At 32.2% G+C, this 20,475-nt stretch overlaps 1 protein-coding gene across 1 annotated transcript in view; it reads left to right on the plus strand.

The window, feature by feature from the left end:
- LOC143231289 (uncharacterized) overlaps nucleotides 1-20,475 on the plus strand; it is a 265,572-nt gene that overhangs the window by 173,692 nt on the left and 71,405 nt on the right. Inside the window, exon 8 of the mRNA XM_076465839.1 lies at nucleotides 484-843. Within this exon, the coding sequence (XP_076321954.1) occupies nucleotides 484-563 (80 nt within the window). The 3' untranslated portion in view covers nucleotides 564-843. The remainder of the gene's footprint in view (nucleotides 1-483; nucleotides 844-20,475) is intronic.

A 20,475-nucleotide genomic window follows, 5' to 3' on the forward strand; every position in this document is an offset into this window, starting at 1 on the left:
AATGGGTGTATCCGAAACGCCACTGTGATTAACTCGGTAGATACATTTGTTAATATCATTTCTCTGAGCGGTACTACTATCCAGATAACGAATACTTTCTCTCTGAAAGTGCACCAGCAACTTTCTGTTGTGTACTGTGTAAAATATTAACAGCAACTAGTTTTACTAGGTTATTTCTCCAACAGCTAGCTTAACTTAGCTACAAGTTTTGTTTGTATACATATCGATTAACTAAGACTATGAGGTATTCCTAAGGTATGTTGACATGACATTTAACGTGGTTGTAAACAAGTATGACTTATCACAGAGAATTTTATCTATTATACGCCTTGTTTAGCCTAATGGTTATTGAAGTACAAATTTAGAATGAACCTTGATGGGTGTAAATAAGACACACTCATTTTGTGTTATATTATATATTGTTTTGATTAACTTCTCTTGTTAAATACTCGAACTGACTACTTCATTTTCATTTTTTAACAGTTCACGATGGTGCCATGAAAATAGCAGAGCCGCTCAAGATGGTGATTGGATTTATTTATGTTATTCAAAAGTGGATGTAAGTTTTAGTTACTTGTTTCTGTCTATGTGAACTTGATACGTGTTGGACACATTACGTCATTAACATCTGGCTCTATATGATGTACAATTTAACCTCCTCAAAGCAGTCCAGAAGCTTCGTCCTTTTCTCATAGTGGAGACATTAGAACGTTATGATCTAGCTGTATAAACTCATCCGTGTGAGAAGTGAGGGAAGAGACTGTAAGGTTTACGTTAATCTCAAAGAACTTAACGAGATAAGTGTTAAACCGAAAGAAGAATAAACGAACGAGGAACAACAAGGTAATTTTTTTTTATGGAAATCTCGCTAGAAATATAACACTAAACTAATGTTCAGGCACGAAATCCCTTCTGCAAAAGAGCATTTTGAAAACTGAATAATGAAACTAGAAAGTGGGAGCTTTTCAACGTAAAGCAGTAGATATCTTACGTAATGTTTCATGAGACAGTCTTTTATGTGTAACTTGTGCCTTGTATGATATTTTTCCTTTGTTTCCTCCTGAGAATAACTGAAATAAAGTGGATATAAAAAATATAAAGAGAAAGTAAGTAATTATAATCCTGAAACAGGCGTTTAGAAGCAGATGAACGAGAGTATAAACGAACTCTGACATACGAAACAGAACTGGTGTTACTCAAAATGGCGGCTCATTTATGGTTTAACAGCACAACTTCTAGAGTGAGAAGTGTGCAATAACATTTAAATCAAATTGTTCTATAATTTGTCTTAAACATATTAAATTGTCGTTCTAACTAAAATTTGAATATGTCATTGTAAACATGATGTTTAATTTAGCTGGAATAGAATGCGTAAGGTTAAGTTTTGTTAATCAGTGATTTTAAGACGTACTCGCTTTATTGAGTACCTTTCAACCGTTATGATTTGAAGATTTACGGTGCAATCAAACTACACATGAATATTTCTAGACTGTTATATAGAATTGTTTGAATATTATTGGAAATTTTGCTTGAAGAAAGCAAATTCGGTAAGGTGACATTACTGTGAATATATACATATATAGACGACTTTGTTTTCTGCTTAAGCACTTGTGATGTACTGAAGACGAGACTCAGGATATTTGTAACATCATGTTTACGTGCGTTATTGTATTGGACGCATTGCACATCATGAATCTATTAGATATTTGTAGGATGTAATAACACGTGCTTAAGAACTAGTCATTTCAAGTGAACCTATCAGTATATCAGTGTTTACAGTCATAAGATCACAGACTTATTGGACCAAAAGGTATGAATTACCTTTCTCGGCGTTAATATTGTAATTGTTGCTCATGGTTTAATATACAACTTGTCTAACTCTTTACTAAGTGGTATGTTGCATATGATGAGAATCACTCATGTAAAAGCCATTTTTATTCTCGATTATAATGTGTTTCAAGCTTATGTCACTGTAGGAAAAATATTGTCGTATTTAAAGAGGAAATAAAAGCACTTATATCCTTATTTCAGATGTTCTGCTAAAAAAAAAAATGACGATTCTCCCACATATTAAGAATATTACGTCTTTGCTTCCATTTATATATAATTTGTTTCTTCAAATTATTAAGCACTAAAGATATTGTGAGGACCCCGCAATATAAAAGCGAAAAATGAATCAAGGGTTCTTAACATTAACGTTTATGTCGAAATATAAAACATGAGGGAATATTTCACAAACTACAGTTAGTCACTTTTATGTCATCAAAGGAATATTTCACAAACGACAGTTAGTCACTCTTACGTCATCACAAATAAACACGAAACTAAAGTTTCAGGTTTCATTTGAGATATTTCTAAAAAAGCTTTTTCAACCAAAATTAGAATAAAAACATAAATAAGACTCTTTACCTTCGACAAAACCGAAATATTTCTTTCTGCTGTTTGTTGATTTCGGTCAAATTCGTTTTTTTTTGTAAAACACCCTATCCTAGTGGTTTTTACTTGAACTAAGAAGGTTTTAACTTTATTTTCGGGTTTATTGCTTACTTTGGATATTTATTTACCATTTATCCTCTTCCTATAACTTATATTTGTGATATCTTTCGTTTTCAATTGTATATATTTGTTACATGAAGTGCACTGCTTTTTCTGCTGTTAGTCAATCAAAACCAAAACCCTTTCACGATTCTTCTTGTGCGAGCTTTACTGGATTTGTTATTCTCATAATAACCATAGGTGAAACAAGCGGCGATTTCTAATAATGTAACGTGCCGAGACTGGTTTCTCAGACATAATCCATGAAGTGTGACAGTTATCCTTTCTTAGCCATAGGAGGAACCAGCGTCGATTGTTAGTAATATAACGTGCCTTGTCTTGTTTCTCAGACATGTTTCATGAAGCGTGACAGAGATCATTTCTTAGCCATAGAAGGAACCAGCGACGATTGTTAGTTTGTTAGTAATATAAATTGCCAAGGCTTATTTCTCAGACATGTTCCATGAAGTGTGACAATGATCATTCCTTAGCCATAGGAGGAACCAGCGGCGACTGATACTAGTATAACGTGCTAAGACTTGTTTCTCAGACATGTTCCATGAAGTGTGACAGCGATCCTTCCTTAGCCATAAAAGGGACCAGCGGCGTTTTTTAGTAAGATAATGTGCTAAGGTTTGTTTCTCAGACATGTTCCATGAAGTGTGACAGCGATCCTTCCTTAGCCATAGAAGGAACCAGCGGCGTTTTTTAGTAATGTAACGTGCTAAGGCTTGCTTCTCAGACATGTTCCATAAAGTGTGACAGCGATCCTTCCTTAGCCATAAAAGGGACCAGCGACAATTGTTCGTAATATAACGTGCTAAGGCTTGTTTCTCAGACATGCTCCACGAAGTGTGACAGCGATCCTTCCTTAGCCATAGAAGGAACCAGCGGCGTTTTTTAGTAAGATATTGTGCTAAGGTTTGTTTCTCAGACATGTTCCATGAAGTGTGACAACGATCCTTTCTTAGCCATAAGAGGAACCAGAAGCGATTCTCTAATAATGTATCGTACCAAGGCTGGTTTCTCATACATGTTCTGTCCTTTCTTAGCCAAGACTGACTATGAACGTAACTAAAGTGTGTTTGTAAGTTATGCTAAAAGTACAGTGTTATTGCTCTACAAGCATGCATGTACAAAGATCTGGAAAGACGTGTAAAATGTAATGCACGAGATCCAAACAAGACGATTCGTCAACGAATCATAGCAGTCGATTAAACTGTCTTGAGAAATTAAGTCAAAGAGTTCGCATAGTTTTATAAGATTTCTAAAAGAAGAAATGTTCTTGAGGAGGTAAATATTTTTAAATAATGAAAACAACATACATTTAAATATTATGCCGAACCTTCAACGTACCTTTCAAACAATTTTTTTGTTTTGTTTGTTCAACTTCTTGGAAGTGTTTCACAATACTGCTAATTATTTTAAATTGTTCATTCGTTCCTCAGAGATGTTACAGTTAAGTTACCCTATTACAGAAACATCCAAAAAACCTTACTACTATAGTAATCACGCTTAAAATATTTAAATGAGCGGAGGTCAACTCAACGAAAAACAAGGTCAGATACAATCATGAAGTAATGTTGCAAATGAACCAGAACCACTGATATATATGTGGTCATTTATTCTGAAACTCACAATCAGACACCGTATGAACATCAACAGAACCTTACCATAACAAAGGTATCATAAGGTATTATATAACACTGGAGTACAATTTATATATATTTCTTATTATTTTAACAAGGGATCAAGTTTTCAAAATTACACGTCTTAATTTTCACGTCTTAGACGTATTTGTCACTAGATGTCAGTGCAAAGAATTTAATAACGTCAAAAAGAGTCGTTTTGTTAAAAATAATAAAATATAATTGTAACCAAGGCTAGGAAGTATTTCTTGCACCTCACGTGCAAGAACTGTGTCTTATACTGTGAAAGAGTTGTTGTGTGTTATATCGACTAGTCGGAAATGATGGACATGAGCTAAAAAAAGTGCTTACGTTAACATGCCTTTAGGCTTAGTAAAGTATAACTAAGTATAATAAAATATATACTACACCAACAAAGCTCTACTGATAAAAAACACAATTCAGTTTTCATGCTGGTATCTCTTCTGATATTCCAAACAATTAACAGTTTTAACGCTATAAAAGTTAAAATTAAACTCAGACGTTATGAACTATTCAAGTGTCGTTGGAGTGGGCTGTTGAGAATTAGTGAAAATATACATTTTAAAAAATAAAGTTATTTCCTGTGAAAAATGGTGAGAACAAGAACAAAACATAAAAAAAAAAAACTTAATGTACTCAATAAAACTACAGAGAAATAAGGAGGAAATATAGTGTGGGAAAAATGTAATAATCTATTGTTTAAACAGTCTTACCTTAATGGAACATTTTAAAATCGTGCTGTAGAAAAGATTCAATAGTGAACTAAAATTACATTTTTTATACTTTATAGAATCTCAATATTATGTGTTGTTTCTTATTAAGCTTTGAATTTATAAAAATTTTATTACAAAAGTTAGAAGTGATTTGGAAAGGTCATAACTGTAACAAACGTTTCAGTGTTATTCAACATGTTTTTATCATACTTGAAGTTTTTAATAAAGAAGTTACATACCATTGATTCAAAACGAAAAACAACCATTAATTTTTGTTTCAGTTTCTAATTCACAGGTTTTACTTTGTTTAGAAATATAAATTTAAAAAATTCTATGGTCAACAACAGAACATAGCGTGTCTTAAAATATCACGTTTTCCATTATTACTGATACGATTTTTTTGTTTTCTAACTTCGTTAATGTTAGACTTATTTTTTCCCTTGAAAATACGATGACAAAACTCGATTTGAAATTCTTATGATTGTTTCAGGTTTAATTAATTTAACTTAGCGTTGGAATTTGGTTGTTCTTTAAGTCAGGTGGCACTGAACAATTTTTCTTTATTACTGTGGTTTTATTACAAATTCCTACAACTTTTAATTGTATCACAATATCGTATCTTTTCTCTTATTTTGGATATATTTTGACTTGTCGAAACATTTCACAAAGTGGAAAAGTTCCATATCACCTAAAAATATCAGGATGGCACAAAAACGTTAGAGAGTAGATACCAAAATTACTGAACAATTAGAAAAAAAAAAGATAAAATATTAACAACGAAAGTATATTTTAAGATATAGGTAAGTTTTATGGTAATATGAAGTTTTATAGACTAGGATAAAACATATTACTCTCGTCTAATAAAATAAATTAAAGGATCGAATGGTTCAGATTTCCGTAAATCTATCTTTAAACGTTATCCATTATATGATTCAGAGTCTAGTCTTAACTAAATGTTATTCATTATATGATTCAGATTCCAGTCTTAACTAAACATTATCCATCATGTGATTGAGATTCCAGTCTAAACTAAACATTATCCATCATGTGATTGAGATTCCAGTCTTAACTAAACATTATCCATCATGTGATTGAGATTCCAGTCTTAACTAAACATTATCCATCATGTGGTTCAGATTCAAGTCTTAACTAAACATTATCCATTATATGATTCAAATTCTAGTCTTAACTAAACATTATCCATCATGTGATTCAGGTTCCAGTCTTGACTAAATATTATCCGACATACAATTCACATTCCAATCATAGTAATTAAATTTTATCCGTCATATAATTCAGATTTGAATGTTTTAAATAAATTACTGTATCATTTTATTAAGCATTTCTGTTGAGAAAAATGTAATCTTAATAACATATATTCAAACATATCAATATATTCATTTTAGTCCTAACTTACTAAGTATGGTGAGTTTACTTCTGTGTTCCGTTTGTATATATATATATGAGCCAAAAGTAGGTGGACAGCATTTGGAATAGGTTTATGTATCGGTTAGATTAATGCAATTGTATATTATAACTATGTTGCAACTATATTATTTGTGTTATATAATTACAATTTTATAATTACATTTGTTTTAATTTAATCTGTTTTCTTTTTTTAGATTGTTAATAAATAAATAAATGTTTTTTTTACTGTCCACCTACTTTTGGCTCATATATATATATGAACCAAGCATTCATAACTTTGATCTATTGTAACGTATTATAATTTATATCGATTTAGTTTTCGATTTATTATGTTACGTATTACAAACTTAAATAGCCTGAAATATTAATTTAACATTAGAAGTTAAGTAAATGTCAACATGTGGTGAATTTATGATATTTTTCAACAAGATCGATAGATAGAAGTTTCGTTCTTAACACAAATATATTTTAATATACGAACAACAACATGCTTTATACTAGCGATTATTACAAATGGTTTGCAAACTCATAAACAAGTTTTATGAACGGTTCACGATGAACGAATTAATTGTATGTTGATACACGGGTACACTTCACTTGACTGAAAGCTAGCTAGCTTCTTTACATGTGAGTTCCCTCCCCCGACGAAAATATCTAATGCCCTCGTAGAAATACTAACGCCCGAAGTTAAATCGATGAAGTCTGTAATGTTACAAATCTATAAACACTCGTGGTCAAATATCTGTTTTCTATTCCAATCAATAAGCATTTACCACAGTTATAGCTTCCAAGGATCATAATACACTGACTGTAGCAAACCAACAATATTCTAGAAAAATGTCTCTCCGCGTTGCGTTGGTTACCTTTTGTAAGCTTTAGGGCAAGGTTCTTAAAAGTTCAGTTGGCAACAATATTCGAAGACACCCTAGTACTTTCATAAAGCATATATTGTTGATTCTTACACTTGGTAGTCTTCTACAAATTTAGAGAACAATCGGGAATTTTGCAATACACATTTTTAAATTCTGTACAATATACACACACAAACCAATTATTTGAATTCCTTTTCCATAATAAATGCATACCACATTTTATAATATACAGTGAAACCTATTAATCATACGTAAGAACCGAGTATTTATATTCTGGTCGCTTTATACGTATTTGGGCTGTCACTTTTACTGACACTTTGTTTTTTTCATCTGCACTTGACCAATGTACTTAAGTTCCTCAGAAAGGCCCAGAAGTACCAGATAGAAATGCCCTTGACAATTGGTAAATTGACCCGAGATAAGGTCAAAACAGTCCAGAGCTATTTAATTTTCTGCATCTTTACTTCAGTATGCGCATTGATACATATAAGTATATAAAATAAGTGGAAGGATACACCTGATAACCTTTACATACCACATAACTCTTTTCTTTATATCCATGACATTATTGCTAAAATCTTTAACTTCGAGTCCAAAAAGTAACAATAATAAAATGAACCATTAAATGTACATTCAAAACGTACTTAGTCTAAAGTCCTTTGAACTTTTTAAGACAAAGTATTTTAATTTTAATATACGAGTAGGTGAAACATATTTACCTCTACAAAAAACAAACAAACATGAAATGTCCCTCGTTATTAAAGTGGAAAATACTTTGTTTTACAAACAAAAATATCGTATTTTAAATGAAAAAAACACTTAATTTTCGAAAGTCACATTTAATATTTCACCGAAGTACATAACACATGCGTACTTTTTTAACAACAGTTCTAAATCATATATGGTATATATGTCCACGTAAAGAAGATGACACAAACCTATCTTTTATTCTTGCTATGACAAGACTTATTAAGTAATAAAGATTCTTGAAAACATTATATTGTAATGTAAGATTGGTTTAGATTTAGAGTAAACATGACTGTTGAAATAAAACTATATTTTCGGATAATTCGTCTGGAAACTTCTGTTAACAGATACCAGAAGCTCTATAATTCACTTGCTGTTAAACGATATTTATCTATTCAAGTTTACTATGCAAGGTTCTAATGGTCTTGAAAGGCATTACATGGACCTGATGAAGCACTCAATCGTCCTGAATTGTGGCTTTCCCACATGTCTTCCTCCTTTATGGACGTGACCCAAGCTTTGATTAGTTTTGCAACATAATGTTCCAGTTTGGTTGTTTTCTGAGGGCTAAGTGGACCAGAACTGAAGCTTTGGGTTGTCGCCGAAAACTATTAATGTAAATATTATGGTTTTACAAAAATAAAATGGAGGCGTTGGCACTTGTTTCAATGGTGTTGACCTGTCACTAGGTTAAGCTTTTATACTGTTTCTATGAATGATTCTATAAGTCAGTATTCGGTTGATGACACTTTCTAAGTGTTCTAGTGTTCAGACCTTCCTTTGAGCAGTTCTTCTGTAGTCACCATAATAGCTTTCACATTGGAGATTTCTGACAACTGCAAATCCTGCCACTGGTTCCTTGTGAATGTTAGATATACAAGGACCACCAGATTCCAAGGATTTTCTGAAAACCCATCAGGGTCGCTAAGTTTTCTAAAATAATGTCTCATATTATTCCATAATGGTGATAAGGTTACCATTTAGGATGATCAGATTTAATGAAAATGAAAGATAATCAGAAACTGAAAGATGATGAACTTATATAGCTTAATTAAAAACAGAAATAGCTTGATCAGTTAAGATTACGACATGTAAAAATGTTGCATAGTAGTGAAAACATAGTGAGAAATAGTAGTGAAGACGCATGACTGGATAGTTAAAGCCTAAATCTATTTTATGAAAATTTCTTAAAATATTAATTTTGCTGAGTTATGATTTCTACAGACACTAGTCAACGTTACAGTCCAACATCATTTACATGAGATAAATACTTTACCAATAAATTACAACATTACCTGTCAGTCCGCTGTTAAGAGATGACAATAAAGTAACAAATTACCGGTTTGTCCACTTCCAAATAATAACAATAAAGTACCACATATATCTGTCGTTATTTAGTAACGTACAACTGTTATTATTTAGTAACGTATATCTGACATTTAAAAACACATATCTGACATTATTTAGTAACACATAACTGTCATTATTTATAAAAACATATATCTGTCGTTATTTAGTAAAGTAACGTATAACTGTCATTATTTATAAAAACATATATCTGTCGTTATTTAGTAAAGTAACGTATAACTGTCATTATTTATAAAAACATATATCTGTCGTTATTTAGTAAAGTAACGTATAACTGTCATTATTTAGTAACATATATCTGTCGTTATTTAGTAACGTATATCTGTCATTATTAGTAACACATATCTGCCATTATTTAGTAACATATATCTGACATTATTTAGTAACATATATGTGACATTATTTACTAATATATATCTGTCGTTATTTTGTAAAGTAACGTATAACTGTTATTATTTAGTAACGTATATCTATCATTATTTTCTAGCGTATATCTGACATTATTTAGTAATATATCTGACATTATTTAGTAACATATATCTGTCGTTATTTAGTAAAGTAACATATAACTGTTATTTAGTAACGTATATCTGTCATTATTTAGTACGTGTATCTGACATTATTTAATAACATATATCTGACATTATTTAATAACATATATCTGACATTATTTAGTAACATATATCTGACATTATTTAGTAACATATATCTGTCGTTATTTAGTAAAGTAACGTATAACTGTTATTTAGTAACGTATATCTGTCATTATTTAGTACGTGTATCTGACATTATTTAATAACATATATCTGACATTATTTAATAACATATATCTGACATTATTTAGTAACACATATATGTCGTTATTTATTAACGTATATCTGTCATTATTTAGTACGTGTATCTGACATTATTTAATAACATATATCTGACATTATTTAATAACATATATCTGACATTATTTAGTAACACATATATGTCGTTATTTATTAACGTAAATCTGTCGTTATTTAGTAACATATATCTATCGTTATACAGTAAAGTAACGTATAACTGTTATTATTTAGTAACATATATCCGTCGTTCTTTAGTAAAGTAACGTATAACTGTCATTATTTAGTAACATATATCTGTCGTTATTTAGTAACATATATCTAACATTATTTAGTAACATATATCTAACATTATTTGGTAACATATATCTGTCGTTATTTAGTAACATATATCTGTCGTTATTTAGTAACATATATCTAACATTATTTAGTAACATATATCTAACATTATTTGGTAATATATATCTGTCGTTATTTAGTAACATATATCTAACATTATTTAGTAACATATATCTAACATTATTTAGTAACATATATCTAACATTATTTGGTAACATATATCTGTCGTTATTTAGTAACATATATCTGTCGTTATTTAGTAACATATATCTAACATTATTTAGTAACATATATCTAACATTATTTGGTAATATATATCTGTCGTTATTTAGTAACATATATCTAACATTATTTAGTAACATATATCTAACATTATTTAGTAACATATATCTAACATTATTTGGTAACATATATCTGTCGTTATTTAGTAACATATATCTGTCATTATTTAGTAACATATATCTGTCATTATTTAGTAACATGTATCTATTTATCAATTTCTACACCACATTCATCTATTTTTGCTCTAGTTATGTGTATTTTACTGTTGGATTTTAATACGTTTAATGTTCGTGTTACTTACGTTAGTTTTGAAGTTTATTCTCCTAATCATTTTAAAACAGTAAATACGTTGACTTTACATTTTTCATTAAGTTAGGGAGAATGTAAACCTGAGTTTAAGATAAGAATTTCATGATTCAGTTTAGTGGTTTACAACAGATGGAGAGAGCTAATGGTTGGCAACTTTTTTTTCTTTTGAAACCTCTTTTCCTGGTTGGTTTTGTTTTATTCTGCTCTATTTGTAGATCTAAACTAACTTTAGTTTGTTCCAGTTGAAGGTCTTTTATTTATAGCTGGATTTCTAACTTGGGTATTTTTCTGCGGACGTCTCTTGTTGGCTGTTTACACTGTAAGGCACTTGTTTTCATTTATTGCTTCGATATGATAAGATTTAGCGGAACACTTAATTAAAATAACGCTGGGAATAACTTTAGAAGACTTGCAGTTCAGATTCAACTATAGATGTAGGATAATCTAACCCCAAATTTTAGCTTTGCAAGTCTGTAAAATTATCATTAAACGACCTTTGGTAAAAGAACTGAAGTAAGTGTGTGTTTTCTTATGACAAAGCCACATCGGGATATCTGGTAAGCCCACCGTGGGGAAGCGAACTCTTGACTTTATCATTGTAAACCCGTAGACATACCGCTGTACTAGTAAGGTGCAAGTTGTAAGTTTGTTTCTTGACCTGTTGATAGCATTGATAATTGTGTAAGGAAACGCATTACGTCAGGAGATTTCTGTGTTTATAAGACAACGATTCCTAAGTACAGTTTAGTACCTTTCAACAGAGCGTTGGTCTATCATTTTCAGGTATGATACACATCCAAACAAAGAGGTTTAATTACAGAACAAAACATTTATACGGACTATTTATAACAGGATGCAACAACTAAATGTTATGATATGACAACAACAAACTGTGACAAAGTTACTACCTAAAGGTAGATCACAGGAAGTGAAAGCTAAGTGAATAAAGTGTATTAGGTTCTATTAATGTTAATAGGGCCGTTGTCGCAGTTTAAAGAGGAGACACTTGTTTCATCATTTGAATACTTTCAATAATATGTCGTTCTGTCTTACGTTTTGGTTGGTGTGAGAGGGTTCGAGATATTGGGTAGTTTGTCCAATATATTTCTTACCACATTCAAAGTCTGTGAAGAAGACATCTTGTCAAACACGTGGTATGTATCAAAATGTTTCAAACTCCAGCTGGTTTTGAAGTTAGCTCACTTGTACATCTGGATTTCTGCGAGCATTCTAAGTTCTCCCTGGTACGACTAGATTTTAATATTAGCAAAAGTGTGATAAAATGTACATTTGAATCAGTTCTTCAATTATATATAGTCTGAAATAATTCTTAACTTAGAGCACTGAGAAAATTCTAGTTGTATAACGAATTGGGTTATGTGATTCCACACTCCATTAGGCACTCACGAATGTTTGCACAACTGCCACAGGCTACCAGAATTCATGTTACAGTTCTCTATCTGCAACATTTCATACGGTGCACAGCAGTTAGCAATCAAACTGTATCTGGCAAATAGCATGAATCCTTGAAATACAACAAGCGGAGAAATCACAGAGGTTACACAACTTGAGAGCTGATCTAACTATCGCAGACAAGCTTATTTTGTCCGATACCGACATGACAAAACATTTGATAGGAAAAGTTGGACCAGATATATTTCAAACTGTTAAGAGTACTGAATGATAACTGAGTTAAACGAGTCTTTATAACTAGTGCATTTAATGTCTTTTACTTTCTATGTGACCCAGTAAAAGTTAAACTATATAGAATGCAGCATTTAGTTGTATATAGAATACCATGAGTTATTACAGTCCAGAATATCTGACATCTGAAGGAATTTATATAATCTAAAATATATTTGTCATTTTAACGTTTTTAAATTCTCAATAATATGCACATGAAAGCTAAAACTTTAAAAAGTGGATTTCGATTCCCGTAGTGAGAAAACTATAAGAAATCCGTTGTGCAGTTTGTGTTTGACAGCAAATGAGGAAAAGACAGTTTTTATTATTAGACACAATTTTATTAAGACATTTAAAGGTACTCCGTTTCGTTTTAGAATTTCAATTTTTTTAAATGGTGACAATAAAGGTTCACTATTCATTTCAGCAGTTAATACTGCCATTTACAAGTCGTAGAAAACGTGTTAGAATCTAACAAAGATGTATAGGTGACATATAAATGACCTTCACAATAACTCACGTTCGGCTACGTAACGATATGTTTGCTAATACCATTCTCCGTCTAAATCAAACAGTGTACTTTTTATACCTGATACCTTAAAATAGAATGTATTTTCCGTACTTGATACCTTACAATAGAATGTATTTTCCGTACCCGATGCCTTACAATAGAATGTATTTTCCATATTTGATACCTTATAATAGAATGTATTTTCCGTACCTCATACCTTACAATAGAATGTATTTTCCGTATCTGATACCTTACAATACAATGTATTTTCCGTACCTGATACCTTACAATAGAATGTATTTTCCGTACCTGATACCTTACAATAGAATGTATTTTCCGTACCTCATACCTTACAATACAATATATTTTCCGTACCCGATACCTTACAATACAATGCATTTTCCGTACCCGATACCTTACAATACAATGTATTTTCCGTACCTGATACCTTACAATACAATGTATTTTCCGTACCTGATACCTTACAATATAATGTATTTTCCGTACCTCATACCTTACAATAGAATGTATTTTCCGTATCTGATACCTTACAATACAATGTATTTTGCGTACCTGATACCTTACAATACAATGTATTTTCCGTACCTGATACCTTACAATACAATGTATTTTCCGTATCTGATACCTTACAATACAATGTATTTTCCGTACCTCATACCTTACAATACAATGTATTTTCCGTACCTGATACCTTACAATACAATGTATTTTCCGTACCTCATACCTTACAATAGAATGTATTTTCCGTACCTGATACCTTACAATAGAATGTATTTTCCGTAGCATTGATTCCGACAAATTTAATTTCACACGAACATGTCTTCAGGAATGAAAAGAATTTCTAAAGATCTATAAAAAGTCCTCTAAGTATTCTCACGAAATTCCATTGTTCTAATTCTCACGAGTTAGATCTCGTCACTTCCCACGAAACCATAAATTACTTCTTACATAGTTTATTCGCTCGATATTGCTTTATAATGTGTTACATACTTCGGTATTTAAACACTGTCGCTAGTTCCTTGTAAAAACAGAGATACATAACTATTTATTCCTATCACAGGTTGCGAGATCATGTAAGGCCATTATAAAAAATTTAAACGATGAATGGGAAAATTACCCAGGAAAAAATATAGAGAACGCTGTTATTAGTAAAGCTGTACGACATATTCTAAATAAATGTTACCAAATAACAAAATACTAATTATAAAGTACTTGCATACAAACACAACTGTTATTTTTATTTTTGAGACTTGTTCTGAAGGTTTCCTCTGTGAAAGAAAGCTGTATCGACACAGAAGAACATAATTAAAACCTATATGCTTACTATTTTATCAACTTTCGAGAGCTGTAAATAAAATGTGTAGTCAACTGAGTTTTACAGTTTTCACACCACCGGTCTAATGAGATGTAATTTACATAACGTAGATCTGGTGAAAGTTTTCCTTTGGTTTTTATTATAAACCTTTTGCAAACAACTGACCTTTACTTACAAGGTTCATGGCAAGGAATTATCGTCCTGTGAGGCACCTAACTCTGCAACTTACTTCTGTGACTGGCAAAATACGAAACACCTATATTCGTTCAACTACAATTTACTTATTATTACGATTCGTGCACCTTAATAATAAAAATTACTTGAACACGAACAGGTCGTTTTTATCGTAAGTAATGTTGAACTAAATGAACATGATATAAGGTCGAGAAACTCCTTATCTCTTCTTTGTCTAAATCTCGCCAACGAAGGGTCATAAGTTCAAATTTAAGTAGCGTAGGAGCCGTCTTTAGCATAGGCAGCATTATTTTTTAAATAGGACAGTTGACCTTTGGATTGAGCTGCCTTCAAGGGTAGTAAGAGGTAGAAAATTTAACAAAGTACAAGAAAAGATTGGATGACCACATGAGTAATAAAGGGCTTTATAGCTGTGAGGGACGTACTCCATGAACGAATAATTTTCTTTTTTTACTTTAAAATTTTTGGAGTTCACGTTCTAACTAACTTACGTTTGTTTGTTTGTTTTGGAATTTTGCACAAAGCTACTCGAGGGCTATCTGTGCTAGCCGTCCCTAATTTAGCAGTGTAAGACTAGAGGGAAAACAGCTAGTCATCACCACCTACCGACAACTCTTGGGCTACCCTTTTACCAACGAATAGTGGAATTTACCGTAACATTATAACGCCCCCCCCCCGGCTGGGAGGGTGAGCATGTTTGGCGCAACGCGGGCGCGAACCTGCGACCCTCAGATTACGAGTCGCACGCCTTACAGCGCTTGGCCATGCCAGGCCTTACTTACGTGATTTTAAAGTCATTTCCCTTGACAAGGATAATGGAGAAGTTATAGAAAGGTCTGTATGGTCAAATGGTTAGGGTGCTCGACTCGTAATCTGAAGGTCACGGGTTCGATTCTTTGTCACACAAAACATGCTTTCTCTTATAGCAGTGGGAGCATTATAATGTGATATTAAATTCCACTATTCGTTGGTAAAATAGTAGTTCATAAGTTGGCGGTGAGTGGTGGTGACTAGCTGCTTTCCCTCTATTTTTTTTTGTTCTTTACTCAATTTCGCGAAAGCTACTCCGAGGGCTGTCTGCGCTAGCTGTCTCTAATTTAGCAGTGTAAGACTAGAGGGAAGGCAGCTAGTCATCACCACCTACCGACAACTCTTGGGCTACTCTTTTACCAACGAATAGTAGGATTGACCGTAAAATTATAACGCCCCCACCGCTGAAATGGCGAGCATGTTTAGTGCAACGGAGATGCGAACCCGCGACCCTTAGATTACGAGTCGCACGCCTTAACCCACCTGGCCATGCCGGGCCTTTCCCTCTAGCCTTACATTGCTGAATTAGGCACGGCTAGTGGAAATAGCCCTCGTGTAGCTTTGGCGAAATTGAGAAACAAACAAAGTAGTTATACTAAACAAATAGGATAATGTTTATAAAGTGAATGCTATTCTTGGTGAACTAGTAATGTGTTTTACACTAATACACATTTAATCAGTCATATTACTACTTAAAACAAACATGTTCATGTTTACCCTAAAGCTAAACAAGTTATTTATGTTATTTGAGTTGATAGCATACATAGAAGTGCCTTAAATGGTCACGATTTTATGGTTGTAAATGAACAATCAATCATTGTAATAATTATACGTATATCTCATAATGGTCTTTGTTAGTTAAATATTGTCTGATATTAAACTCAACCAACCATAAGATATATTATACAATAAAACTTTAATAATGTTTATTATTTGTCTCTCACTCTACCTTCTTGTTTCTTCTGATAGCAGCGTAGATAGCCACCGATATACGTAATATTCAAGAAGGCTTGATGGGTTTTTTATTAAAGCTTTATTGTGCGTTACATTTCAACGTTGTGACGTGTTTGGCTTTAATTAACGTTTGTAGATTCTCATTAACAATATATATTTACTCTTTAAAATCCAAGATCGTATGATATTTTATATACGGGTTTTAAGTAGTTATATTAGCTTTGGATGTAGTAGTGAATAACTCATCGTTTCATATGCTAACCCTTCAACATATTAACCGACGAATCTTTTACTTATGAAGCAAATGCTTAAGCCTTTTCCTGAAATATTATTTTATTTTGGTGTTTTCTTTAATGGAATATGAGTTCTTTTATCTTTATTAATGGACTGTAATAGTAATAGAACGGACCAGTCTTGAGTAAAAAATGTAAACAACTTCCTGACAACGTAAATTGAAGAGTTTAGAATGTAAACCACTTTATAGTTTTAGAGTTAAATAAAACGTGAATTACTAAATTATGTTATAGTAAATGTTGCTGCTCAAAGTAAAGACCTGAAATATGACATTAAAACTCACTACTCTAAAAATAAATTACTGGATAACGAAGTTTCTTTAAACTTATATATTTTAGACAATATTTTATTAAAACTTAGCATACCTATTATAAAGGATTACAATAATGCTACTCAGTTGTTATTTTCAACTTTGTGCATCAGTGACCTCTTACGTAACAGCCATTTACGAGAAATGACCCAAATTTTGCAACTCAAAAGACTAGTATTGATTGATAAGGAAGGATAACACCAGGTTTATGGATTTCCTATGTCTCGATATTGACTTTCTCAAAGTGTCAGAAATCAATTAGCTGTAACAAAAGTTAGCAGCCATCACAAAAAAACTGCACCCAGAATGAGGTGTCACAAACTGTGGTATATAGACTGTGACACAGAGAACAAACCAAGAGTCCAGGACAGTCACACGGAAATACTAAGAGTCCAGAACAGCCACACGGAAGTGCTACATGTGAGTAGATGAGTTTACATTACGTAACAAGTTTCAGCAAACCATTGAGATGTACGTGTCGGGCTCCACGTGCACAGGTCTAGGTCACCTGTCAGAGCCCTTGTAAAAACCCTAACAGCTCGGCTAGCGTTAGGACGTGAACTCTTTAGCTATGGACTCTTGTCTACTCAAAGTTTTACATGTTTTATTTTATGGAATAGATACAATATTCCTCTATCCACGTAACAATTGTTTTTATTTTTCTCAGTAATATATATTATTTTACACTTTTTACTTTATGGTTTTATCTTACGTGCAATTTATAAAGGTGTGTGACTTTCCTGTAGATGGATAGTGTGATGATGATGTTATGAGGAAGATGGTTTTACTAGACGTAAGGTTAAATACCTTAACAGATAATGTAATGTCAGTGACTTATATAGTGTAAGATTAAATACCTTAACAGATAGTGTAATGTTAGTGACTTTATAGTGTAAGGTTAAATACCTTAACAGATCATGTAATGTTAGTGACTTATATAGTGTTTTGACCATAATTTTGATATATTTGTAGCCTACAAAATGAGGCGAAAGGTTTCGTCGGGCAGACTTAATATTATGCATTCGGACATTCCTATAACTTCAAAAAAATGGTTTTACATTTAACGTTGAACATAAATTTCATTTATCTCTGTATAAAGAAGAAATTCCCGTTATCTGAACGTTTTTCTGCAATTTTATCCGGATGCTCTGGTCATGAGATCAGAAGGTTGCGTCAAACATGGGTCACTAAACAGATTTTGCAGTGACAATAAGTTCCATGTTGTACGCCTATTTACCATCAAAGAACACTTGAGGAAATGATCATTATATTTTTTTTTACGGTGATTTATTAAATTTGACTAATATAATAAGCATATGGTGCAGGTATTATTACAGTGGTCTGTAAATCAGTAATTTAAGTTTTCGTAAGTAGTGTATCTTGAAATTTTGTATGAAACGTAAGTTTTACATACGTATATCACAGAACACTAATTTGTAACCGATTATCTCTCTATAAAGAAAACTGTCTTATAGCAACGCCACATCGGGCTATCTGCTGAGCCCACCGAGGGGAATCGAGCCCCTGCTTTTAGCGTTGTAAATCCGTAAACTTATCGCTGAACTAGCGGGTGGACAGAAAACTAGGAATGCTAATGTATCATATATTTCAAAATATTTGTGAGTAAAATATCTTTGAAATAATCAGAACATATCACTTAATTAATATTTGAAATATTCGAAATATAGTCACTTAATTAATAATTGAATTAATCGAAACATTATCACTTAATTAAAAGTCCTTTTCCAATTATGTTCATTTGCAAAAATGCATTTGAAAGAATAATAAGTTTAAATTTAGATGAAGTTACGAAAGATACGGACATGGAATATTTGATTTGACAATCAGTTTTGTAGAAACGGAAATATTTCTCGTACTGAACATGTAGTAACATAAACGTAATATTTAAAATATGTTTGAAAGTTAATTCAGCGAATCATAGAGTTAAATGTTTTAAAATTTTGTTAATAAATGTTTTTATTAAGTCATCACTTTTATTGATGGAGTCTAACTGAATAGAAAGTATACAAGAATTGTTTGCTAACTGAAATTTCCTATAAAATATTGAATGCACATTTATTATTTTGTATCACTAAGTTTATTGAGTTTTAAATTCACTGTATATTGCGAAATAGCCTTGGTCAACTGACCTGTGAATGATCTGAATTTGCAGTATTTGCAAACATTTTCTGGAAATACAGTAACACTGAATTTTAGTGTTGATATGTTGATTTTTTAAACATTTTAACGCAAGGTATTTAAAAAATAATTGGATATTTAATTGAACTTGTCACTAAACATTATCTAGACTGTTAATACTTGAGTGTATAACGAAATCTTTTACATTTGATATACTGCTGACCAAAACCTTAAAGCCAATGAACATAAAGAAAAAATATGCATTTTGCGTTGTTAGACTGAACCACTTATTTGAGTAGAACTTCGAAAGATGAAAATAAGAAAAGGAAAAAAAAACAACTTTTTTTAGCATTTAATAGGGAACATGTGAACACTATGAAATTAGCCTAAATACTAACTGGTCAAAAATTTAAGACCATACCAAACAAAAGTCCTAAACAGGATATGAAATGTCCAACAAGAGATCTCACTAGTGAGTTGCACTGCCGTCGTTGCGAATAACTTAAAAAATTCGCTTTGGCATTGTCGATATAAGCGTTTGCAGAAGTCTGACTGAAATGTTATTCCATGTAATGAAGATGACTTCACGAAGATCATGCACTGTTTGAAATTGACGTCAATTTCTATAGACTTCCCTTGCCATCCACCCCCAAAACATTTTCAATGGGGGTTCAGTTCAAGCGAACACGCTGGATGGATCCAAAAGAATGACGTTATTCGCCATGAGAAAGTCCTTTGTCCTGTTGGCATTGTGGATTGTAGCGTTGTTCTGCTGAAAGATCTAGTCATTTCTATACAAGCGAGGGCCCTTAGTCAATAAGAATGCTCTCTCCAACATGCCAATGTAGCCAGCCGCTGTTTGACTCCACTGCATAACCTGAAGCTCCATTGTTCCATGGAAGGAGAAAGCATCCCAGATCATGATGGAACCACTTTTACTGTGTCTCCGATGGGATATCCTTATCGCGCCAGTAACGTTGGAAGCCATCTAGACCATCCAGGTTAAATTTTTCTCAGAGAACAAAACTTTCGTCCACTTCGTCTATGTCCCATGTTTAGTGCTTCTCAGCGAAGTTTAACCGAGCTGTTTCGTGGTGTGCAGAGAGGCGTAGCCTTTGAAGACGTTTACGGTTTTTAAAGCCTTTCTCTC

The sequence above is a fragment of the Tachypleus tridentatus genome, chromosome 11 (genome assembly GCF_004210375.1).
Source record: "Tachypleus tridentatus isolate NWPU-2018 chromosome 11, ASM421037v1, whole genome shotgun sequence".
Lineage (NCBI taxonomy): Eukaryota > Metazoa > Arthropoda > Merostomata > Xiphosura > Limulidae > Tachypleus > Tachypleus tridentatus.